Consider the following 26,191-nt stretch of genomic DNA (forward strand, 5'->3'; position numbering starts at 1 on the left):
TCACTTCTCATATTTTTCACCATGTACACAAAAACATTGAAATAAATTCCAATTTTAGTCGGACTCTTCATAATAATTTTAGGAAGTCCTGAAAAAATAATTAAAAAATGTAAAAAAGAAAAGATTTCCTCATATTTCCTTCCATGCACAAAAAAAAATCAAAATAGATTCAAATTTGAGTAGAACTCTTCTTAATTATTTTAGAAAATCGTGTAAAAAAAGAAAAAATTCTTCATATTTTCCTCCATGCGCAAAAAAATCACTGCTTAATTATAATAGAGCATGCATGAAAAAAGAAAAAAAACTATCTTGTTTCGAAGTCATGTAACAAAAGTAAAATTTTCTAGATGAATTCATCATATAAAAAGGAAAAATATCTAATTTCATCATTCTCTTCCTCTTTGTGTTTGGCCTTTTCCTCCACCTCTCGAATGGCATATTTGATAATCCTAGCTTCGCCCCTTAGAAATCCCACTCGGACCATCAAACTTTTCTTTTTTTCTCTTTTTTTTTGTTAAACCAGATGAATTCATTTAAGAGGATAATAAATACATCCATAAAAATAAAAAAATAAAATATTCAAAAATTGGATAAGAAGATTTGTCGAAGAATCCTATAGTATGATTTGTGATATAGATCACCATCCAATTGGCAACACTCTTTTAACTGAGGACTCGTTTGGTTCGCGGGAAGCATTTTCCCTCCTAGAAATATGATTTATGGGAAACAAATTCCTAGGAAGAGTATGCCCAGGAAAGTACTTTTGGCATGTTTGGTTGACCATGGAAAAGTGACAAATTTTCAAAGTGCTTATGTTTAGTTGGCCATACACTTTTTTAGGAAAGTTATGTATAATTTCTATTATGCCCTTTATAAAAATTAGCTCTTTAATGCCTCTTTAATGCTGAAGGGCTTTTTTAGGAAAAAATAAAAATAAAGTGATTCCCACCTCATGGAAAAAATTTTTCTATGAAATGTGGGAATCATATTTTTATAGAAATACAACTTTTTTATTTTAAAACTCCAACAAAATAAGAGACATCTCATTACTTTTTCGTTGACCATACTTTTTCATCTTCTTTTTCCGTGAACCAAACACCCCTCCTTGAGCATGCACTTTCGTATCTAATCCACCTACAGGCCCGAAGGCCGAACCGACGTCGCTTTGGACCGGATTGTATCCAAGTAGCAGCCCAATCCATTAACCTACCAATCCCTTCGCTCACCGCCCCCGAAACCCCAAACTGGCGGTGGCGTGAAGGGACGATGTTGTATTCGTCCTGCCGCCACCTCCTCTCCTCCTTTCCCATGGCGGCAAGCAAACCCCATCGCCTCCATCAAAGTAGTAGCATTAACTGCTATGTTTCGCACTATTTTTTTAATTTTCTTTCGTTTTTTTCTTACTCTCGCATGTAGACATCACCTAGATATCTTCTTTGAAATCAATTGAAAGAAAGCCCTAACTTGCCAACCGCATCGCTCATTGGCTTGGCTCCCTCGTTCTTGCAGTCGTGGGGGCGTCGCTTTTGAGCTCCAGTAAGAAGCCGAGGACGATGGCGACGGATTCCACCATGAAGCAGGAATTCACGGAATATGCTGACTATCTCAACGAACTTGTATGATTCCCACTGCCTCTCTCTTGCTTTTTGGCTTTAAATACTTCCATTTCTTTCATTTGGAAATCAATATAACGAGGTGAATTTGGAGGCAAAGGATTTTTAAAACTCTAAAGACCCGCATCAACTGGAGCATGTGCTACGTTTATATATATATATATTTGGTTTTATTTCTTGCTGGCGAGCCACCACTGGAATTGGATTTATTTAAGCTATCACCAAGATAGCGAAGAAAGTTTACCTACAATGGTGTTTGAGGCTGTTGTCAGAGTTGGCAACGTCATAGAAACACTTATAATGCAAAACACAGCACATTTCACAGCTTATAATCTCTTCAGCTAAGATACCTTTTTGTGGTTTTCACTTGGATAAAATAATCTAGAAAACTTAGTACTTGGATTCAAATGCTGCTGCAAGACAGTCAATAAATTAGAGCACAAATTTGAAAGGGCCAAACTATCTATGTATTTGTTGTGTTGCTACTTTTTCATATTTTTTGGTATTATGTTTTGTGCCATGTTTCCGTGTTGTCACTAATCCATTTCCTAATGATATTGAGAGCTTTTATTGGCTTTTCCACAGCTTCTAAGAGGCAGAGAGAGAATAAATACATGCTAGTGTCATCTCCCTACTGCATGCATCCTTCCATGTCCTAAATTGAGCCTTGCTTAAGAAACATGGACTCCTTGGAAACTGGCCCTTCTGCCAAATGGCTGATGAATTTGCCAAGCTCGTATTTTAGATCATAACCCCACCCCACCTAAAATCTTACTCATAAGGCAGCTGAATTCACCCTAAATATTTCTTTTATTCCCAAAAGTTCAGAGTTGTATCTTGGACAACACCTTAATGATAAGCTTAGTGCATGTGAAAATAAAATCCCGATCATTATTCTTCTTTCCCACCCCTTTAGGTCAGCTTGGATCTTGGATGTACAGGTAATGTTTATCATAGGAATTAAATACTATACGAATAGGTCAATACTTTAGGTAGTTCCTATAGGAAGATATTATTTTAGAAAACCTGTGCAGGATATTCCTTGTTAGTCTAGCTAGTCTAACAGTTCCGGATTCAGCAATGGACTATGTCATGTGATCCATTTGATTTTAGCTTGGATGAACAAATCGTTAAAGTTTTAATTTCAGGTTCCTATCGATTTATAGTTTTTAATTTGTGTTCTAATAAATGGAGAGCCTTGGCACAATGATAAGGTTACTCTATTGTGGCTTGAAGGTCATGGGTTCAAAACATGGAAAGAACGACTCTATATATGGGAGCAAGGTTGTGTATATCTTACCCTCTCCATATCCTAAAATGGCGAGAGCCTCGTGTACCAAACTGCCTTTTTTTTCTTAGTTTATCTTCTAATACTTAAAAGGAATCAACAGTCCAGCTAGTCCCTTCTCTTTTTAATATTATCCTTCTAGTTGTTCTTGTTCATTGCAATTTATGTATGAAATGGAAATGGTTATCAAATCCATTTGCTTTGAGCTCATATGCATCTCATCCTTCATAGTTTGGATGATGTGTGCTCTTTTGATACTTTTTTACACTGCCCTCTTTTGTTGAGCTTTTTTGTTGAGTTTTGAAAAATAAATCTGAAATCATATGTCACCCCTTTTGTCTTATTCCTGCATGTGATGATAGGTGCTATAGATTTACACACACACAGAAACACATACACAGAGAGAATTCTGTGTATAGGACGATATGTGCTTTGGCACGAATGAGCTTTATGCGAACATTATCAATGCCTTGGGTTGTAGTTAGAAAGAGAAAGAAAAAAGACCAAGGGAGGTGCATTTGTAGATATATGAGTGGGCAAATATGGCTTCGTTCAAGAAAGAGGAGGCATATCTTCACCAAAAACAAGAAAGAGATATATCATGAGGCTATTATGACCTTAGGCCCTTTCTTCAATTTGGGATTGCATCAATTTCTGTGGAGGAGAAGGGGCCTGTTTAGTTAAAGAACATAACTCAAAAAGGGAATGATTTTCTTTTCTATAATCATTCAAAATTTGGTTCGGTTATAAGGTTTAAGATGGAGGCGTCAAGCAATAAAACAAAAGAGAATTAGGAAATTTTCTTACGAAACTACCTAAAACATACATTTTCTTTCCCTTTTTGTTCATCTAGATAGAACCTAAGTCACTGGAGTTTGTCTCCCCATATTCTTTTTAACTTCCCTAAGAAAACTGTGACTTTGCTACTTTTGCTAAATCTATCATCCTTTCCTTGTGTGAATATATAATAATGTGATAAATGTTTCTCTTGGAATGCTTCTTTATTCACACTTGAAGTGATGTAGCACTGGGACACCAAGAAAAGATTGAGTTAGAGTTGATCATATTTTATTTCTAATGTGTTAAGATATTATGTAGTCTTGGGACTCAAGAAGAGATTACATTGAATGATTATGTTTCTTTCTTATCGTGGCGTTTGGAGACCCAAATGGGATCACTAAGATGATCTTAGATCACTGGTGATCCTTATCCCGGAGTAATTTGATACTTGATGATCTAAGATCATCACGTTTGGTATGCTATGTTTGAATAATTAATGAACCCCGAGTATTCATGAGTAACCTATTTGGTATTCTATGAAAATCAAAGATCATTGACCATATAATACTAAAACTACCTCTGATATATACCATAGAAATATATTTATTAATCCTAAAAATTATTAGTCCTATAAATATATTTTAATTGTTATTATATAATTAATATTGTCATTTATACTTATAATATATTATCATTTTAATACTAATATTTATTTTGATTAAAAAATAAGGCAAATAGAAGTTATATATTAAATAATTTCACAATATAAATATACAATACAATAATATATTTTTATTATAATTTCAAAATATAAGTTCATCCCCTTGATGTCGTTGAGCAAGTGATCGACAGATTTTTTTGGAGGGAGTTGAATTTGTAGAAAATTTTCTACCATTCTCTAAGTACGTGGTGCTTTACAAACTTTTTTTTTGGTAAGTCGGATTTATTATACCACTCTAGTGAAAGTATATCCATGGGAATTAGAAAATAAAATATGCAAAAAATAAAAAGGAATATCTTTCACAACACTCCACAATGTAGTACCCATGTGATCGGCCACATGTTGCCTTCCAATCAGCAGTACTATTTTTGCTTCTTTATTGGCATATGCCACCTTGTAAGAAAGTAGATAACTAGTCTCAGTAGTTTGATGATTTGATAGCCACTTAACCACTGTCAAAGAGTCTCTCTCAAGAATAATATGAGTCGTCTTCAGATGTTTCGTCGCATGCTTCCATTCTTCCCATGTTGCATGCAACTCAACCATTGGTACTATCGACTCAAAATGTTTGACACACCTGCTGCTACTAGTGTACTGCTAGCACTTTTGGTAACAAAGCGCAAGCCCCACCAAAGGCACCTCTATTCAGGACATTACCATCAAAGTTGACCTTGAGGAAACAACGGGGTGGTAGCTCCCAAGAGCAATAAATCATCCAAGGAAATGCAGAATTTGCGGGATAGGAGCCACAGTTTTCCTATGCTATCAAAGCTCCCTTCAAAGCGGCCGTGTGAATATGTTTGGGGTCTAGAGTGGATGCTTCCATCAAAATCAATTTGGGACTCCAATGGATACTTTGGAAGATGCATTCGTTCCTTGCCATTGATAATCTGATAAACCATATAAGATATCAAAACAGCTTCATTACTATGGTTACCTGTAGTAGAAGATTTCTCTTTAATTTTCTAGAGGAAGTTTGATAGAGAAAGTTATAACACTAGCTGCATCAGACTAAAGGTAGGAAACCTCAACGACTCAACATATTCCAGTATGACAGATATTACTTTCTACCAGAAAAAACTGAACTTGCAACATGACCTTGCATGTAAAACCTATCCAAGTCATAATTTTGCTAGAGGAATCATAGCTGCACACCAAGTTGCTGACCTTTCTAAAGCTGGAGTGTGATTATTGTCTCTCAAACATCATCTATCACTCCAATTACCAACCAGAATGAGGAGAGAGGAAACTTGAGCAACTAATTCTAAAGACAAAAATAGTGGCCAGTCTGTTAATATCTCTTTTCCATTCTCTATAATATAATCTGCAATTCATGCCATGTCAGATAAGCCACCAACATTTCTGGTTCTGGGCAACATATTTTTAGGAATTTGAGAAATCCATAAAGTGCTGTAGAAAACTGATGCTAACTTCATTTACCACAAGTTGAGTTGAAGTTATCTTTTGATGCGATCGAAATTTAATTTTAAAGTGCCACATTAGCCCATTAAAACTGTAGCAAATTGTTCACTGAACAGTACCATTAACAGTTTTAGGGTCTCTCTCTCTCTCTCTCTCTCCCCCCCCCCTCTCTTCCTCCCCCCTCTTCTCTCGGTGTGTGTGTCTTTTAGTTGATATTCTCTAGAATTTTCTTCCCCTTTCCCCTCCTCCGTGTCTAGGAATCCAGATTGCAGTCAAAATAGAAGCTGGCTGCTTCTTATCAAGTAATGTTTTAATTGGTTCTAAGGCTTAGTTCATTGCCTTTTAAAGGAGTTCTAGTAGGATTAAGAAAGGTGGCCAATGGAAGCTATTAAGAAAGATATATGTGTAGCTGGAAAATCAACACATGGAGTTTATTTTGAGATAAAGGTGATTGTAGGCCTTCTTCGTCTTCTCCAGATTTGAGATTAGAGTGAGGCTGTTTTCTACCAGCATTTAGAAGGAAAAAATTCATTAGTAGCATGCAGATTCTCTCCATTCTTGTACTCGGTTCTTCACTTTTTTCTCTTTTTTGCTTACCCTGCTACTAACAGTAGAGCTTTAGTTGATATTCATGTCTGAGATTAGAGTGACACTGTTTTCTACCAGCATTCAGAAGGGGAAAAAAGCTTCAGTAGTGTGCAGATTTCATATCAAACTTCAATTCTGAATTTTTTTTCTGGTTTAAATCTTGTAGTTTCCTATCTTCTGAGAGGCTGCATCATCTTTTATTAACTTACCTCCATTATGTATAGCATGCTAGATGGAAGAAAAACCGAAGGTCATATGTTCTAGGAAAGTTATAATTGAAAGGCACTGCTTCCCTCGAGAGAGTTCTTGATTGTAGTACTAGCCTTGTGGTTATCTTTACCCATCAATATGATTCTTCTTGGCTGCATAACTCAGATCCCCGATCCCTAAGAAGTCTTAGATTTGCGCACAGCTTCGTATGAAAGCAGGCATAGTTTATGCTGATTTGTTACATGTTCCTAAGGGAGCCACAGAAAGTGTGCTCGAGATTACTGAGTAGCCGAATGGGTAAGCACAATAAGTGATAAAGGGAGATCAAGCATAGAACATCTTGTAGAAGTGTTGCCTGCCTACTAGTGGCAAGTTCTTCCATTTCTAATTTCCTAGCTTTTTCAAGATATTGTTTTTGTAGGAGCAAAGTTTGTTGATCCTTGCCAAGGTATGCCCACATAGATCTGACAACTCCTTTGATATTGATGCCCAGTATGCTTGTTAACGACCTTTGAATTGCAGAAGGCGTTGAAGTGTACATAGGGCTCCTTCAAATTGACATGTTAACTCAATTGCATACATACAAGCTACCATATGCAAATAGGTGGGACACCGTTGGAGTCTCTAGCTAGCATTATATCCTCAAGAGATCTTAAAGGGACATTTATGAGTGATTTTGACAAAATATTTGCATATAGTAAAGAAATATAGTGACAAGGGACAACATATTAGCACATAGTAAGAGAATGTTGTAGGAGATCAATTAATTAATACAACAAACTTGGGAGAAGATACATTTCTCATTGCCAAATTCACCCATTTCTTGTTGAAGGCCCCTGGACTGAACCGGCCGGTTCCATTTGAACTCGGTGCGAACCGGATTCCTCCGTTCGAACTCGATGCGAACCGTTCAGTTCGCACCGAGTTTACCCAATTCGGAACCGGGTCCCCTCCCCCTTTCCTTCTTTTGTTAAAAGAAGGTGTTGGGGCTGGGTTTTCAGACAATGTGTAGGGCTAGGCCTGACCTGAAGCATTAGTAAATTAATTCAGACAGGGTCAGCCAAGAGTGGCTCAACCTGGAATTGATTCATTTTGATCCCCAAATGTGATAAATACAGTTTACCAGGAATCTGGCATGTTACATATACTGCTAGTGTCTTTGTCATGATTCATTTACTTGTTTATAAATTTGTTGGTGACATCTAGTGTCTAAATGATATTATGTAGCCATAGTCATGATTATAATCCTTGTTAAAACAATATGGAAAATAGCCTGGCATCAAGTTCTCATGAAAAATTGATACTGAAGTTTGTGTTCCCAGTTTCTGCTTTTGATGCTGGTTATGCTGTTATGGATGTGACCATGTCTTATGAAGAAAGAGGTTATTTAGCTAGTCCTAGCAAGGTACTCAGATAGGGAGAGGAAGATGAAGGGGAAGCTTGACTGAGTTTCTACTCTGAAATTATGAAACTTTGGAGTTTGAATTTCCATTTGTAGACCTATGACAAAGATGATGTAACAGTGCATGTCAATGTTATTGTGTACTGATGGCTGTTTTGCAGCCTCTAGTGAAGCCGAGGAGAGTTTCAGACATCACAACTGGCTGGCCACGTAAAGTAGGGGTACTATTGTTGGAGGTGATCGAGTGTGGTGATAACACTTCTCTAGTTCAGTTATCACCTGTTTCAAATTACTTAAGGTTGTATTATGACACCTTTTGGAGCTGAGAGATGTCTGGGACATCTAATCTGCAGGATCAGAGTTTTATTTTAGGGCAATTTGAAAAATACGTGGCTGTAGAAACACATTTATTTTTTCTTTCCAATTTTCAATAGTGGTACTTTCCGTGTGGTGTTCTGGGGGAGGGGGGCTTCACTCGTTAATGCTGTTCACTTTCGCCTTGTTTCAAGTTGGAGTCATAGACTAATTAGTTAGGTGCTTCAGGTTTAGAGGGAGAGTCTTCATGGATAATTTTCTTTCTGATTTGTAGTTTTTTCAGGTTTTCATTCACGGACATGGAAGATCTAGGTAGATTCAAAATTTGGAAACTTTTCCATCCCCTAAAGAGTATATGGTATATGTCTATATCAAGTAAAAAGATGCGGCTAGTAGTGTTTATCATTAAATAATTGAACTTTGTACACTTGTAATAGCTCTTTTTCAAATCCTTAGAAGCACTCAGAGGTTCTGAGAAATTGATGCTGCTGGGTATCTCTTTTATTTGAACAAATTTGGTATAGATGATTATTTTGCAGTTTGCACGTGGTAAGTTCAGAGAGTAGTAATGGCTCTTGTGGTCCATTTTTTTGCATTGGATGCATTCTTCGCATATGGCAGCCAATTACCCAAGAGTCAACACTTTATATCAGAAAAGACAAAGGATGGTTTGAACAAAGCCTGGTGGATATGGCAGGCTAAGATTTTTGATGGTTCTTGAAAACAACTACATAGCCTACTTCATGCTCCTCACCAATTTAAGATGGAGTTCCAAGACCTTTATATCCTATATTTTATCATGTTGTATTCCTAACAGAAGCATCTCTGCTCGACATTCTTAGCCATTGGATGGTTGTCCAAAATTGCTCTCGGATATCTGAGGTTCTTTCTCCAGCTAGAAAATGGAAACAGCTTGATGGTATTTGTACTAGTGGATCTGTTTCTTCTTACTGGATTTTGCAAATTGAAAATCACTTTACCATTTAGTTTATCTTTATGCATTGTTGGAGAAGGCATTGCGAATCTTCTACAGCTTCTTTGATGGTTACGACTACAAAGATTTCTATGCAAGTGTTATAATGCTGTTTAGTACAATAGTTTAATATATTATTGTTTTTATTTTATCATCATCATCATCATACTATTATTATTGTTATTATTATTATTATTTTGTGATCAATCACTATACATCTAATGCAGAATGACAAGAGGGAGAGAGTTGTGAAGGCAAGTCGCGATGTGACGATAAACAGCAAAAAGGTCATATTCCAGGTGCACAGGTGATCAGGAAAATCTGCATATTGGCTCCATGATTTGTTTTGTCATTTGCATTATCTTTTTTGATTCACTTTCTAGGGTAGTAACTTTTACCATCTTGCTATGTTGTTACACTGCAAACAGCTTTCCTTTCCACATTGTGTTTATCTCATTGAAATAACCTTAGTTCAAACTAGGAGAACCAGCTGCCCACTTCCTCTTCATATTTTCTTATTTGTATGGCTGCTGATTTTATACTCCAAGGGAGTCTCCAACAGTATATGATATGCTCAGTAGTTACTGAAAGTAGTCAGCCAAAATTCACTGTCTGATAGGTGATCACAAGATAACAATAATGTACTTTCTTTTTAATCCGACAACAGTTTGGTCAAATTGCTTGTTTTGTTTGTGAACATTTTTTTCAACAGTAATTAATTAATCAGATGATTAAATCTTGTCACTTACTATGGGCAAAGCCTTGGAGGTTTTGATAAGTTGGTGCAGATATTTGACAACATGCATTGACCTACAAAGACTAAATATTTGTTTACCTTATTCACCTGATTATTTAGGTTCTAAAATATATCTAAGGTTCTCTGTTTGTCTTCTCTAATGCAATTTCACCTTCATGTTCATCTAACAGAAACTTGTTGCCTTGTGTTGTTAATGCAATATCTGCACCTGAATTATTTATAGATTTCTATTTGAATGCATCGTATAAATTCTTGGTTGTTAATTGATAATATGCATGTTCCTGGAACAATTCTTTGTCCTTATTCCAGAATCAGTAAAGATAATAAAGAAGAAGTCTTGGCGAAGGCTGAAAATGATCTTGCAGCTGTGACTGATCAGTATATATCCAGATTAGTAAAAGAGTTGCAAGGGACTGACTTTTGGAAGCTCAGGCGTGCCTATACCTTTGCAGTTAGCAACCTTAGGCCCTTTTTTATTTCAGTATTTTGAAGTAACTCTTTCAAAATTTTAGGATTATTGCAGGTCCAGGAGTATGTTGAAGCTGCAACGCTGTGTAGATTCTGCAAGACTGGGACTCTACTGAATCTTGCTGAGATTAATGCTTCTTTGCTACCACTTAGTGATCAATCTGTTGAACCCTTGCAGATAAATGTTCTTGACTACCTTTTGGGGGTAATTATTATGTTTTTTTCTTTTTTCCTTTATGTTCATTTCCTAGTTTCTTCCAGAAAATGGAATGCTCCATTTTCTTTATTTTGTTTTAGCTTGCAGATTTGACTGGAGAACTGATGAGACTAGCCATTGGTCGAATATCAGATGGAGAAGTAGAATATGCTGAGAAGATATGTCAATTTGTACGGGATATATATAGGGAGTTAACCCTTGTTGTACCTCGTATGGATGACAACTCTGAGATGAAGAAGAAAATGGAAACAATGCTTCAAAGTGTAGTGAAGATTGAAAATGGTACTATGCTCTCCTCTTAAGAAATATTTAATGATATGATCTTCTCTGTTATGGTTGAACATAATATATTGTTCAAAAGGAGCTTGCAAATTAAAGATAGGTATAATTAATACATCTAATGCATGCAGCTTTGGTATTGTCGTTTATAGAATACTTATTTTGACATAACAATGGTATCCAAAAGATACTAAAATTAAGATAAATTTTTTTATCAAATTTTAGTTTTTGAATAATCTGTTGGACTTTGGTTGCATGCTAAAACTCAGGGTGTAGTTCCATTTCAAAACAAACTTACCTTCAGTTCACTATTTTAAAAGGTAGCTGCCTGGGCTCAGGTAGTTCACTGGTTGCCTTGCTCCATGCTTAAGCATCTAGGCAGTTCCCTATGTATGCTGGTTGCCTAGCATCTAGTGCCTGTTCAAGTAACCCACTTAAATCTGGATAGCCCATGCTGGTTGGTTTTGGACTGTCTTTTGGTGGACTTCAAGTGTTATGCAGGGTAGGCTGCTGTATGAGGCTTGTCTGACTGTTGGACTGTAATCCCATGGTCTTTCTCATTGGTCTCCAAATTTCTTAACTTGAAGCCACAATTTTAACTAATTTTTGAAATATTGTGCACTACAGAATGACTTCCGAAGTGGCTCTAGATGGGAATACTTGACAAATAAGGATCTGTAAGGCCAGGCTACATGATTATGATTATTCCTTTGTTTTTTGCAATGTGAGCTAGCTTACATTAAATTATACTATTGTTTATATTTGCAAGTTTTTATTTTGAGGATTATGAACTATTGGATCTTGACTAACAAGGCATATCATACAAGCTTCCCTTGTTTCAACCTTCATATGCCCATAGGGAAGCCAGAAGGTTGAGGAACTTTTCAGCCTGGGTCCTATAGTAGTCAGATGGCATCGAGCTTCAGACTGTGCTATGAGAACCTGCAAAGCTAGTTTCCTCTTGTAGATGTTCCTTTGTAGTCAATTTCTTGGACAGTAGTTGTGAGGATCCTATCATGATGTAAAGTTCCTGGCTAGAGGGCCTTGAAGACCTGATTTTGCAAGGGAGCCGGGGAAAAAAATCCTGAATTGTTTTTTGTCTCCATTAGGAATTAGTAACGTAATGAATCTTTAACCGAATATATCCTCTTCTGCATATCAACTCGTTTGTTTATGATTGTGGATATTGTTTGGACCCTGTTTCTCATGGCAGATTAATGTTCTTTATAATTTTGAGAAAGATTGTGAGCAGATCAAACACAATTAATGGCCTAATTTAGCAGTCTTCAGCTTTGAAAAATAGTTGAAAGGCTTGGCATCTTTTATGGGCGAGATTTAGTTATCTGGATGTGCATGGAAATCCTGTCTGTTGCTGCCCAGCTGCCATTCATCGGTCTTCTGAGATTCACAAACAAAAGTTCTCCATATGTCATCTCACGTGAGTGCAAATCTCCGCACATTAGTGTAGACCAGATTGGTTATTGAGCATGGGAAATGCCAGCTCACCTGTTCATTATTTTCTATTAAGATATCAAATGACAGATATAGATTGTTAGTTGTCTGGATGTGCATGGAAATCCTGTATGTAGCTGCCCAGCTGTCTTTCATTGGTCTTCCAAGATTCAGACACACAAAATTTCCATATGTCAGCTAATCTGAGCAAGTCCCACATATTAGTGATTGACAGGTGGGTAGTTGAGCAGGGAAGATGCCATGGAAGGATCCAAAAGCAAGTTGTGTTCATTATCTGCGATCAAAAAATTGACAATGACAGCCAGAATGTGATATTTTTGGCAGATAAAAGTAGAACTGCAATTCCGAAGGCTAATAGGGCCTATAACTTGATTTCGATTGTTTCTGTGTGGATCTGTCTATGTTACCGCCTCTTGCTTTGTGTTATCTTAGTTATATATTTGGCTGTCTTCTACTTGTATTCTACAGACTTTGTTTGTCATGCTGAAATGTCAATAAAAGGTAGGAAAGGAACATTAATTTTGTTGATGGTGTTTTGATATAATGTTATATAAAGTCAATATCAGGAGAAGGATGATTACAGGCTTCCAATTGAGTTTACAAAGCCAAATATTAGGAATTGCGTGTATGTGTACATATACATAATTCTGTTAGAAAATTAAAAGCTGTACCTTTTTTGTTAAATGAGTATTTACGAACATCTTTTTTTTATGTGCATTTGCAGCTTGCTTTAGTGTTCATGTTAGAGGATCAGAATACAATCCTTTGCTTGGATCCAGTGATCCAGATTACTCCATATTCGGGGTACTAGACTTTTGAGTCATAAAGTAGTTGCAGTTGCCTTGGTAAGACCACTTGTGCTCATTTATTACTTGGCATAAACTTGTACAGATTATCATGCAGTTTCTCTAAAGGTGCAGAACATATCATGGGACCATAGGAGAAACATGCAAAAATAACAAGGGAACTCAAATCCATACCTGGAGGATTAGGGAACTTGGTTCCTTAATCTCGTGTACATTTTGTTGTCATCAAGGCTTTAATTTTTTACGTTTTTATCTCTAATTTCTTCTGAATGGAGGTTGATTTTGTTGATGACAAAATGTAGTTATGTTAAACTCTATTTACACCAGGATTACGCTAGAGAATTATTGACTAGGGAGCAGCAGAATTGTTGGGTGTCTCTGCCTGATTGGATTTACTGAGGATTTTGTTCATGTCAGTCTCTTTGTTACAATTTTTCATGTAATAGCTTTTGCTCAACATGTGTAACAAATTGCTTAACATGTGCCCTGGCATGAAGGTTTAAGTGGGTTTAATATGTTATTCTGTTCTTTAATGCTCTTGCTGTGAACGGTGATGGAATAACATTACCACCTATGTTACTTGAAGTGAAAAAGTTGCTCTTGTTGTTGTCTTTAAAAATACTAGATATTTGGCACGTGCGCACACTGTTGAAAATATTGGAACAGTTATAAATTGTGAATGGATTATTATATGGATGAGTCGTTTTTACAGGATACGGAGTTTGCTGAAATACACAGCAAGATTATGTATCAACAATGCTCCATAAAACACTGGAGCCATAGCCAGGATGTGGATTGAAAGTGAATGGCATGGTGCGTTATTATAGAGCTACTATTACATCCTTTTATATGTATGTTTTCAATTACCTATTACAGACCTTTGTAACTAAGAAGGCGGGTATTTTAAAACAAGAAAAGCCAGAATGGAAGTTTTATGTGATGAGACAATAGAAACTTGTATTGTACTAGGAAATGAATTTTGCCAGGACTTAGGGGAAAATAATATCTGAAAGGATAGCAAGAAAGAATTTTGGAAAGCATAAAGCCACATGCATATGCTAACCAGTTAGGGTCAAAAAAGCTTGAAGAAGGTTGTAATGATTATGTGAAGTGTCCAAATGGGAACTGGATTGAGAGGGTGTAATATTTTTTAGCTAGAAATAAAGCCGGTGAGGGAGGGTATCATATTTCAGGCTATGTATATATATCGTGAGGCTAACGGGGAGGTGGATTGGATGGTGGCATATGTAGCGAGCCATTCAAGAGGCATCCTGGAGAGGGTGAGATGTTCGGTGCACTTCAGGACTTTTTATTTACTGATTCTACTGGATGTATTCGTAATATATGAAATGTCCGTTTTAGAAGAGAAAAAAAAAAAAAAGAACTCAGCTTCTCTGCCATGCATGAAAGAAAAAGGTTATAGTCATACACAGCAGGCCCTGGTTTAAATACACAACAAATGTGTCTCATGTGAGTTATGGATGGTAAGGATTAAGGGGCCAGATCACCTTCTCCTTCTTGTGGAGTATCACAAGATGGAGCTGAGACTGGTACTGGATGATACTCTTGGAGATCAATTAATAACACCTCCCTTTGAAGGCAGCAGTCAAATTAACTATTGTTCCCACAGTAATCTCAAACAAATTGCATCTCTAGTCGGTGTTTAGGGATATGCTTCATATAATTGACATGCAAGCCAAACAGTAGCAGCAATAGGAATCAAACCAAATGTGATTTGTGATTATAAATTATAATGCCAGCATTATTTGACATTTAAGCACAGTCATGCCATACTGTACTGGAATATGCCCATGGTGCCTGACCTCAAAAACTGCCTTGAGATGACTCGCTGATCCTGGAAGTCAAAAGCACTTCCTGTGACCAGGATCATTATATTTTTTTGTTTCAAAATTCATATTTGTGAATTTAAAAATAATTTTTTTCGGTGTAAGTAAAGAAATATCCATTGTTATGAAGTCAAGAAATAATTATCCGCAGAAATTGCTTCACATAATAAAGTTTATCATTCTGTGAGCAAAAACTTGATGAGTGTTTTTCATGATGATCGAGAAAATAGAAGCAGGTATTCTTGCAATTATATGATGATCCTTATCATTGGTTGTCAGATTAGCAGAAATCTAGATCTTCTGTTTGCAGAAGTAAATGGGCTATAGTTCTTGAGTAGGTAATTTACCTTGGATGCGTCTTTCCCTTCTCTCTTTGAATTAATGCTAAGAAGGCATATGTTGCACACTAGTTTTTTCCTCTTTGGATTACTATTCTATACTCATTACATCAAAGCCCAAACATGGTGTTCAAAGTTTAACTTCCTATTTAGCAAGATACAAAAAATATAAGCACCCATAATCATCATTTTTGAAGCCATGCCACCACTTCCTGAGGTTAGAAAATTTTGTGTATATATGTAGTTTTTGTGAAGTTTAGAAGTCATTTCCCAAAGTATGAATTAGGATTTCTCATAAGCACTCCATTATATATATGTATGCATATGTGAATGTATATATGTGTATGTCTGTATTTATATATGTATTCTTGCATGGGGTGCGCATGGGTGTGACATAGACAAACAGTATACTTTTTTATTTTGAAACATTAATGGAATTATTGACCATTGTTTCATATCATAGTCATTTTATTACTTAAATTCGAAAACATAATCACATTAAACAGTTTTAAGTCTTAATAGGAAACTCTCACAAGACCTCCAATTATTTACACCAAGTACGAATACACGATTCCTGTCTTCAGCATAGACTTGATGTCACTGGAACTGATGTGACCGTTGGACTGTAGAAAAATCAAGCCACGATACAGCAATAGCGGAGAACTTTCTTTCTTTTCTGCGTAGGCTGCAGATAAATGCAAAACGCTATTAAATAAGGAATTTGTTCGAATATTATAAAACAAAAAACTTCAAACCTGTTATTTGGAAACCACTAGCAAACACTTTCAATTTCATCCTTTCTAAAGATCATGTGTACATAAGATTAAAAATGTAACTCGACTAGTTATATACATCTATATCCATGCATCTTCTAGCATGGACAACAATGCTTCCATGACCTTGTTCTAATTTTAACCTTTTGTTAGGTCATCGTTCTTTATATAAGCATTTGATAGACCCTAATTTGAAAATAAAGGTAAACTGCCAAAATATTCATGCAAACAAACTAAAACAGGCATTTAAACTCAAAGGATCATTTTAACTTAAAGTGATCTCTATATTACTTTATCATTTATTTCTATTTTGCTTGTTCAGCACATTGGACGGTTAAGTCGCTTAGGTTTCTTATCCTTCTTGGGTATTAAATGTTTAGTAGAATTTTTCTTGCTTCAGCCTTGTTTTATATAATTGAGTCTAGTTGTCTTCCATCTTTAAAGCGATCTATCCAAGACTATCCTCTTTCTAGCAAGCTAAAAATGGGCAGAAGATCTTAGCATTAGATTCATCAAAGATGCTACTCTGATCAGTGGATATCTATGGCAAGCTTTGGAAAGAAATAATGGTTAAGATGAGGCATGTCTCATTGTAACTAAATCTTTATCATGTAGTTCTTAGCCTGTAATCCTCGTAGTGTGAACTATACAACAAACTCTTATTTGAAGCTATGCCAGACATCCACATTATCTAAACTCTGTTCATGATATCAGAGCCATGTGGCGGCATTGTCAAGCCGAGATACTTCTTAAACGTTCTCTTTCAGTTTTAATAATCTTATAATTTATAAAATAATTCCATATTACTATTCATATTCCTTTTTCTTTTATTCTGAGCATTCTTGACATTTCTCAACATCATGATAAGATAGCCTACATTCCAATCAAACCCCTTCATTGGGTTTTTTTCCCCATGTAAATTCACATCCCTAGAAAAGTTATAATCAATGAGATGTAATCTCATCAACTCTTCATCTGAAGTATATTATAGTTTTGTTATTGTTGGGAGAAATATTGGATCCCTCGACCTTCGGCTAGACCTACCCCTTTTATCTCGGACATAAGCCGAAAAGAACAACCTCAGCCCCAATCAAGCAGCCGACAAACCGAAGTGAGTTACATCGGCCCCGGCCGAGAAACCGATCAGCCAAGGAGCCATCAGTCAAAGAGAACAATCAGCACGTGTCAACAAGGACTGACAGTCTTAACAATCGACAGCTCTAGAAGCCCGTAATCATGACAGCGCCACGGCTTGTGCCCCATCAACGCTACCCACCACCCACGTGGATTGGGACCCACACCTCGGCTATACTATTGGCCGTTACTTGGCTATCATTGTATATCATGCAGGCTAGGTAACGACAAAATGGGATCCCTATATAAAGGGGTAGCCTGGGGACTTCAAGGACTCATGCAATACTACTCACAAAAACCACACTCTATGGAAATTTCTTTCTTTCATATTGTTGCCTTCCTATTCTAACTTAGGCATCGGAGGCTCCCCTACCGGAAACTTTTTAGCAAGTGGACTTTTTGCCGGCCACGTCCAGAGGAGATCCATCCCCTGCATCTCAACCAACCTGCTCAGCTCATCTCTAGCCTACCTTAGTATCGTCCGAGCTTCGCGCTAACCTCAGCCCGGATTCGGCGATAACAGATTGGCGCTAAAGAAAGAGCTACCAGCCTCCAGTAATATTAACATCCATCGAAGGAAAAGACAACTAGCATGAACTCACGAGGAACTCGCAGCGCCGCGTGCTTCGCAGCACCGTGCTTCAACCTTTTGAGGGTTGTTGCAAACTCTGGAACCTGCTCCACTAGAAACATCCATCGTGCCTGTGGATAATGAGCAGTTCAACCTGCTCACTCAATAGGTGCAAGCGATGACCGCGGCGGCTAAGGCCTGCAGCAACAGTGGCCCGACCAAAGCCGGTCCGACCAAAATCTAGCCAGCCCAACCACCACTCTTAGGCGCCAGCGCATGGCAAGTGTCTGGTTAGCCACCACTCTCGAGGCCAGGTCTTAGAGCAGTCCCCTAGAGTCGATGTAGCTAGCAGAACAGTCCTGGTCGGGAGGGAAAATGTTGTGCTCCCAGTCCCCTTTTTGGCAAGGACTCCACTCCAACCCTGTCACCTCCTCACCGCATGGAGCCCCATCCTGACAGGATGCCGGCCTTGATTGAAGAATTAAAGAAATGGGCCTAATAAATTCAGGCCCTTAGGGGATAGGCTCCGAGGGTGAACAACAACCTCAATTTTTTCTTGGAGCCCTCATTCATCCAGCGAATCATGGAGAAACCAATTCCACCTCGGTTTAAGATGCTCCAGGTAGAGCCGATGGCACCTCAGATCTCCTGGATAACCTTAAGAACATCAGGGATCTCATGATGATTTATGGAGCCACCAATGCCGTACTTTGCATGGCATTCCCTGCAACCCTTTGCAAGGTGGCTCGGTTCTGGTTCTATAGGTTTTTGCCTGATTTCGTTCACTCCTTCGAGAAGCTCATCCACTTCTTTGCAACCTACTTTGTCTCTAGCCAAAGACAGCATCACAGCTTAGATGTGCTACTCAACATCAAGTAGAAGGAGAAAAAGTCCCTCAGAGACTATATTAGCCGCTTTAATGCACAATGCTAGAAGTTCGCAACCTAGATCAGTCGGTCGTGATGTCAGTAATGAAGAGCAACTTGCAGCTGTCGAGCTTTTTCTTCTTCCTAGAAAGGTGCTTCCCTGTCGACTTTGCTAAAATGCTAGCGCGGGCCAACAAGTATACCAATGTGGAGAAAGCCATGTCCTCCCATCATGAGTGTACTGACCGAAGACCTCATTGAGGAGGAAAGGGGAGATACGAGGAGCAAAGAAAGTTGCAGAGTGTCTCACCTTGGCATGAGAGGGGCTTATGACTGTCCATGAGCTCTCCTCTGAAGTTTGAGAAGCACACCCCTCTCACTACCGCGAGGACCTAGATCCTCATGGAAATCAAAGTCTGAGGCTATCTGTGCCCTCTGATTCCAATTAATGAAGGATCGACGATCAATAGAGGACAGAAAAAGTACTGTCGCATCCACCAAGATTGCGACCACGACACCGAGGGGAGAGTTTAGCTGAAGGACGAAATCGAAGCACTGATTCAGCGGGGCAGCTGGACCAATATGCACACCCTCAGTGGGATCGAGAAGTGCTCATCTTAGCCTCTAAGGAACTGCTTTTAGAACAAATTAATAATCGCCCAACAGTAGACGTCATCAATACCATCGCTGGTAGACTTATCAAGACCCCCAAGTGCCCCGGGTAGTCAAGCTCTTCAAAAAGAAGACTGTGAGGTGGCCGTAGATTCTGCACATGGATGGTCATTAGGCCCGAGAGGTAGCAGCTGGTACCATACTCATCAACCCTGATGGAGTAACCACAAAGTACACTCTCCGGTTCAAATTATCCACCTCAAACAACGAAACTAAGGATGAGGCGCTAGTCACCGGACTCAAGTCTTCAAAGGAGCTTGGGATCCAACAACTGAAGGACTTCAGCATGCAGATTGGGGTACCTTAACGGTGCCTCTATCCCACATGCTTGGAACTCTGGCAACCCTCACGCCCATTATCAGTGAGGTTCATTGTAGCCTGAATAAAAAAATCTTTTTGTTGTATTTCTGTCTTTCAAATTGGATGACTGCGACAAACATATTTGACTTGGGTCACTCCGAGGATTCTTGGGCCTCCTCAAGACTAAGCTTACTCATAATTTCTTTGGGACTATAGTTTAGAGATGAGGAGATCCGCCCCCGCACCGAAGGCTTGGCATGCCACTCGACCTCTTCAGATCATAAAATAGCTCAAGCAAAAGACCGGCCCCCACGCCGAAGGCTTGAGATGCCCCTCGACCTCTTTAGGTCGTAAATGGTCCAAGCAGAAGACCAGACCCTGCACCAAAGGTTTGACGTGCCATTCGACCTCTTCAAGTCGTAATTGGTCTAAGTAGAAGGCCATCCCCTGCACTGATAGCTTGGCATACCACTCGACCTCTTTAGATCGTAATGACCCAAGCAGAAGACCGGCCCCCACATCAAAGGCTTGGTATACCACTCAACCTTCAGGTCATCAATGGCCCATACAAGAGATTGGCCTCCACCGAAGGTTTGGTGTATCAACCGACCTTCCTAAGTCGAAAACATCCCGAGCAGAAGACTGAGCTCATCCAAAATTTCTCTCGGATCTCAATCCAGGGATGCCTCTAGGACCATAATCCATAGATGAAAACAGACATCTCGGGCCGACCTAGGACCTTCTTCAGCCTACCTTGCTCAGAATTTCTTGGGAGCTGAACCCAGAAAGATTGACTAAGGAGCCAAGATGGGCTGAAAGCCCCCAAGGGGAAGAGCTCGGTGAGATAACCCAAGCTCAAATCAAGTGGTCAAATGCAAGTGAAGGCTAAAGTCAGGTACTTCAAAAAATTTCTTTACTTTCATTATTTTCTACTAAATACATTAATCTCGATAGAAACTATGCCAAAAAGAATTACAACAAAAGGTCGAAGCTTGTTGCGATGACCTGGACTCAAACAGAAAGCAAACAACAAGGACAAAACCAAAGCCAAGTACTTTGGAAATTTTTTATTTTCATTAATACTATGAATTTTTACACTGACCTCAACGGAGGTGATCAAAAGGAAAGTACACCGAGCTCAGCTAATCCAAGCAAAGAAGCAAAAATGGTGCGGCAAGAGACCTCATCCTTTGCCCTTGCCTTCATTAGTACCTTCACCATGACTGACGTTGCCACCTTCTCTATCAACAGGGTCCTCACCTCTGCCGCCCCCACCTTCACCAATGTCATCATCATCATCATTGAGACCAGAGAAGTCCATCCCCAGAGAGAGCTACTAAGCCTGAGCTCGCCATTCTTCGAAGCCCTTCCCGAAGGCATCGGTTGCGCTCTCCAAGGCCTCCTCTTTGTACTCCTCGGAGGCAAGGTACTTCTTGACCGCCTTCACAACCTTCGCCTCACCATAGAGGACTTGCTCTCTGGCCTCAGCGGCCTGCCACTCGTCCTTATTGGCCCTCTGCTAGGCCTAGGCTAGCCATGTAGAAAACTCCATTGCCTTCAAATTAGTGGCTTTGAGGACCTAACTGGCTACGCATAGTTGGGCCTCCTTTATTTCCGCCTGGGCCTGCATGGCCGAGGCACGACATTTCGTTGATCTGATCTTGTCCTCGACCGACTTGTCCTTCACCTTGGCCACTTCAGCCCGCTCTTCGGTAGCTTTTCATTTTCCCTTGAGGGCGGAAATCTTGAATCGAGATTTCAAAAGCCTGTCCAAGGCCCTTTGATTACCATGAGACAAGTTGGTCCGAGGCGCCCTCCACATAGCCGATCTGAGACGCCCTCCACATGGTCTCGAACCCTTATGGCTGCTTAGAGTGAGCAAAGAAAAATCTCCCTTTCCATCTATAAATGGAAGAGAGAGTGCCTCAGATCAGCTGGCGATCTTTTCGAGGAGAAAAGTGTCACCAATTGCTATTCTGAGGATGCTTCCTCCGAGTGAAATACCTCCAAAAGAGGAAAGTCGAGGCCTATATGCTCAAAGAAAACAACGAGAGAGGAAGCCAACCAGGACCCGCCAGGAATTCGGAACCAATTGGGTCGCGACAAGGCTATAGGCCCTCATTAGCTTGACAAAAAAGGGGTAGAGAAGTAACCTCAGCCCGGCTTGTAGAGTCTCCTCATACAGGCTGAGCTAAGGAGGGTGTTGGGTAACTTAGTCACTAGGATCGGTGAGCTCGAAGATGAACTTAGGAGGAACAAAATGATGGGCTCAGACAAGGTCCATCTTCTATTGTGTGAGAATGAATGCCTCACAGTCTGGGCCGATTGGACCCCAGACTCGGCCGAAGGTGACAGCTACCAAGTCTGGGGAGAATGGTCTAGTGACTAACTCCCCTCTGAGGCGTTAACCTCACCATCGCTCATGGTAGGGGAAATAAAGAAGAAAATAAAGAAAAAGATGAAGAAATGGAGAAGGGAGAAGACAAGAAGAAGGGCTGAATAGCCAAAGAGCAAAGACCCACTAGAAATGGAGAAGCAGGAAAAATACTGGAGCTGGAGATGAAAGACTTCGACAGAGTACCACTCGGGGGCCTAGATGCTTAAGCACTCGGATGAAAGAGCAAATGGAGAAACAAGTAGAGACTAAAGGTCGGGGATGCCCTTATATAGGGGCGCGAACGACCCGGATCAAAGCATCAGTCTAGCTATCCAGGCAGATTAAGCCACATGTCAACACAGGACACGACAAGGGGTGATCCATCGGATCGCTGCATTAATAGCATCTAGAAGTCGCCCTACAATGATGGCATCTCGGGATGGCCTGAATCCATCGACGCTTTGGAAAGACAAATCAGCACATTTATTGCCCATGAAAAAAATCTCACCCTCAATTGAAGTGACAACTTGACTTCCATCGTCCGAACTAAGATGCAGCTCAGTCTCGGAAGTGGGGGGCAAGTGTTGGAAAAAATATTGGACACCTCGATTTCGAGACAAACCTACCCCTTTTATCTTGGACATAAGCTGAGGAGAATAACCTCAGCCTCGGCCGAGCAGCCGACGAACAAAAGTGAGCTACCTCAACCCTGGCCGAGGAGCCGATCAGCTAAGGAGCCATCAGCTGAAGAAAACAATCAACATATGCCGACAAGGACTGACACTTTTAACAACCGATAGCTCTAACTGCTTGCAGTCGTGGTAGCGCCATAGCCTGCGCCCCACCAGTGCGGCCTACTGCCCACGCGGATTGGCACCCACTCCTTAGTCGTACTATCGGTTGTTATCGGCTATCATTGCATACTATGTCAGGTCAGATAACGACAAAATGCACTCTCCTATATAAAGGGGCAGCTTGTGGGACCTCAGGTACGCATGCAATACTACTCACAAGACCATACCCTATGATAATTTCTTCCTTTCATACTGTTGCTTCTGTATTTTGACTTAGGCATCGGAGGGTCTCCTACTGGAAACTCTCCGGCAAGTGGACCTTTTACATGCCACGTCCGCAGGAGATCCACCCCATGCACCTTAGTCAGCTTACTCAGCTCATCTTCAGCAGACCTCATGATCGTTCGAGCTTCGCGTCAACCTTAGCCTGGATTCGACAGCAACAACTATATTATCTCGGTCTTTCTTTTCAAAAACCAAAATTTATATTTTTCACATTTTTTAGTTAAGTGGCTTCACCTACTAAATTAATATGGAATATTTTTTTGTGACTACATGTGCCACTTTTGGATCATATACCTTATATGTCCTTTCATACTAATATAATTCCTGCCTTACACAAGGCTTGTGTAGACCATATACTATTAATTAATGCACATCCTCCTTAATTTATTGAGATATTCAAAAAAAAATCATGAAGTTTGGAACACAGCAGAACCACTAATAAAGTTTCAAATGCTAGGATCACCATTAGTAGCACAGTAGGATGGCCAACGGTTGAAAACTTCTGGTAAATATGGCCCTTAGACCCACCAATCTAAGATCTTAAATGTGCAACCCCCTACATACCTATGAACTCTAGCACTTTTTGTTTTCTGCTAAGGAACTAAGAATTTTTTGCAAGAGCAAAGAATTTTAGCAATTTCAATCAGCACGTTAGTAGAGCAGGAGTTCTGTTGCTTATGAATGGAACTGCATGATGTGCTTGATCTAATATATGTAATGAACTTCTCAATGTTTTATAGATATTGAGCTTTTATTTGGAGCTTGATGCCAAATAGAAATGCCAATGACTTGATGATGTCGATAGGTTACCAATTAAAACAACTATGTGACATCATCTACATCATAGCATGCTTTTGCTATGTCATTTTGCTCCAAATATTCTATGTCCAATAAAAAACCAATTGGTAAGGATTTATAACAATATTTTGCTCACAAGCTTCCAAACAGGTTTTGTAACCCTGGGTGGTTTTTGTTTTGCTACTAAGATTCAACCATTCCCTTGAACACATTGCATCAATCATAAGGACTACCATCTTTTTAAGGCTGCTAGATTGACCTAAGATTCCAATACATATATATCATTCCAAACAATTTGCAACTGATGGGGATTACTCATAGAAAAGTCTAATCATCTTTTGCAGAGTTGTCTACATTGATTCAAACTGATGTTCTATGTCAAAACATTCTGACTCATTAGTATTTTGGTATTCTTGTAGAGGATGATTTGTTGGTTAGAAAACAAGAATTCTACAGAATAAATTAATTGTTGTATATCAACTGGATTTTTTTTTTAACTGAGATACATAGAGTATATGAAAGAAAAATTAAATACATAGAAGTAAGAAAGATTTTATTGACAGTATATCAAAATAGCTGAAAATATTGTGTCAACAAGAAATTATTTATGCCTTTTTATTTGTGTTTTAGATCAGTCTGTGTTGAATTTTTTACATATTGTTTGCTTCAAATTTTTTATTTTCTGCTTTTGTCATGAAAGACGTTAATAATTATTTCTCTCAAGACAATATTTTCAAGTGAAAAGGACTACTAATAATAGTAGAAACAACTAAATATTCAGAGGGATGTGTATGTTCTTGTCTCCAACTATCAACTGTTATCCTCCTTTCTGAGATGAGGTTAAAGCAAGGAGAAATCCTAAGTATCTTTTTTTTTTTCAAATTGTTTCTGGATATCAAGCCCCTTATTCTTGATATGTGACTTCATTAGGTCCATGATCTAAGGTAGTGAAATTACTAAGCAGAACAGTGCCACACAAGTTAAGCCCCATAAATTTTATTGTGTTAATTCTTGAATTTCTCAAAGTATTCTTGAATTTATAATGTAATTTTTATAGACATCTGGTGATGAAGAGAGTCCTAGTCTAGCTTTTTGAGCTTATTCTGAATATTAAATTCCACGTTGCCATCACATCAGTCATAATGCTATCTCACACGCTATTAGATTGGAAAAATGACCAAGTTGTAGAATGCAATTTACATTTAGAGACTGATTCCTTAAGACATCCATATATACTAAAATTTAAAGATAGACCAGTGGGACATAGGGACAAAAATTTCAAAGGGAATTGATCAAGAATTTGAAAAGAACCATACTGTAACCTTTTAAGTTTCAAAATAGATCTTGTTATCTACTTCACATATTTTTATAATTATATTACATAATTTTCCAATAATTTAAAAAATAATATTAACTATTTGGGAGATATTTGGGTTGTTGTACATATAGTGTATCGTGTTCTTTAGGCACTAACTAAATTCAAGGCATCGACAAATGTAACCTAACCTCTATTACAACCCACTTAACCCACCCCAATCTTCACTATAAAAGGTGAAAATATAACAGAGGAAGAATAATGAAAGTAGTAATCATGTTCATATTTTTGAAGATGTACCAAGACTCCAGCCAAAAGAAGTTAATTTCAAATGGAAACTAAATCTATGAACCTTGTGACTCGCTCAGCAGGATCAAAAGAATGCTTGAATACAGATGATCAAGGAGTAAGAGAAAGAAGAGGTTAAATTCACTATAGTGCAAGATCTCAAGTCAACTTCTATACTGATATAGATGAACATTATGGGGCCATGGTGTAGAGAAAGATAATGTAAATCCAAGATTGGACGTAAATATATATTATAGAATGAAATAACTTCAAAAAATATATATCAAAATAGACTAAATAGGGCGAAGTAATGTTATTAAATGTAATATATGAAAACTAGAGGCACTCAAAGTATTTATTGCTCTGTTATATATCTTCTGTTAAGGTCCTTAACATTGGACAACCTAAAGGACTTAGAAGATTTTTTTAAACAATTTTTTTGAATGTAACTGTCCTACTTAATGGTTTATTTAAGGCCTTCTTATATGATTTTATCTATTCTATATGATTACCAAGTAAGA

At 38.5% G+C, this 26,191-nt stretch overlaps 1 protein-coding gene across 6 annotated transcripts; it reads left to right on the forward strand.

Moving 5' to 3' along the window:
* Positions 1–1,161: 1,161 nt before the first annotated feature.
* Positions 1,162–13,827, forward strand: LOC103713285 (Translin family protein). Of its 6 annotated transcripts, none has more exons than XM_008800161.4 (8): positions 1,162–1,342; positions 1,510–1,616; positions 9,540–9,619; positions 10,379–10,520; positions 10,593–10,742; positions 10,835–11,036; positions 13,231–13,351; positions 13,410–13,827. In XM_008800161.4, exons 1-7 carry the CDS (start codon positions 1,267–1,269, stop codon positions 13,323–13,325), a joined length of 852 nt encoding a protein of 283 aa, XP_008798383.3. In that variant the 5' UTR covers positions 1,162–1,266; the 3' UTR covers positions 13,326–13,351; positions 13,410–13,827. The 6 variants fall into 6 exon arrangements, with proteins under 6 accessions (XP_008798383.3, XP_008798382.3, XP_008798381.3 ...); XM_008800160.4 differs by having other exon boundaries at positions 13,421–13,827; XM_008800159.4 differs by having other exon boundaries at positions 13,427–13,827.
* Positions 13,828–26,191: the final 12,364 nt, after the last annotated feature.

The sequence above is a fragment of the Phoenix dactylifera genome, chromosome 2, assembly GCF_051530095.1.
Source record: "Phoenix dactylifera cultivar Ajwa chromosome 2, Ajwa_hap1_PhDact_Kaust_v1.1, whole genome shotgun sequence".
Classification (NCBI taxonomy): Eukaryota; Viridiplantae; Streptophyta; class Magnoliopsida; order Arecales; family Arecaceae; genus Phoenix; species Phoenix dactylifera.

Coding starts and splice junctions, on each gene's coding strand:
- LOC103713285 (XM_026807026.3), top strand. CDS start 1,267: ATGTTGTATTCGTCCTGCCGCCACCTCCTCTCCTCCTTTCCCATGGCG. Junction 1,343..1,509: donor ACCCCATCGCCTCCATCAAA/GTAGTAGCATTA, acceptor TCGTTCTTGCAG/TCGTGGGGGCGTCGCTTTTG. Junction 10,743..10,834: donor TTCTTGACTACCTTTTGGGG/GTAATTATTATG, acceptor ATTTTGTTTTAG/CTTGCAGATTTGACTGGAGA.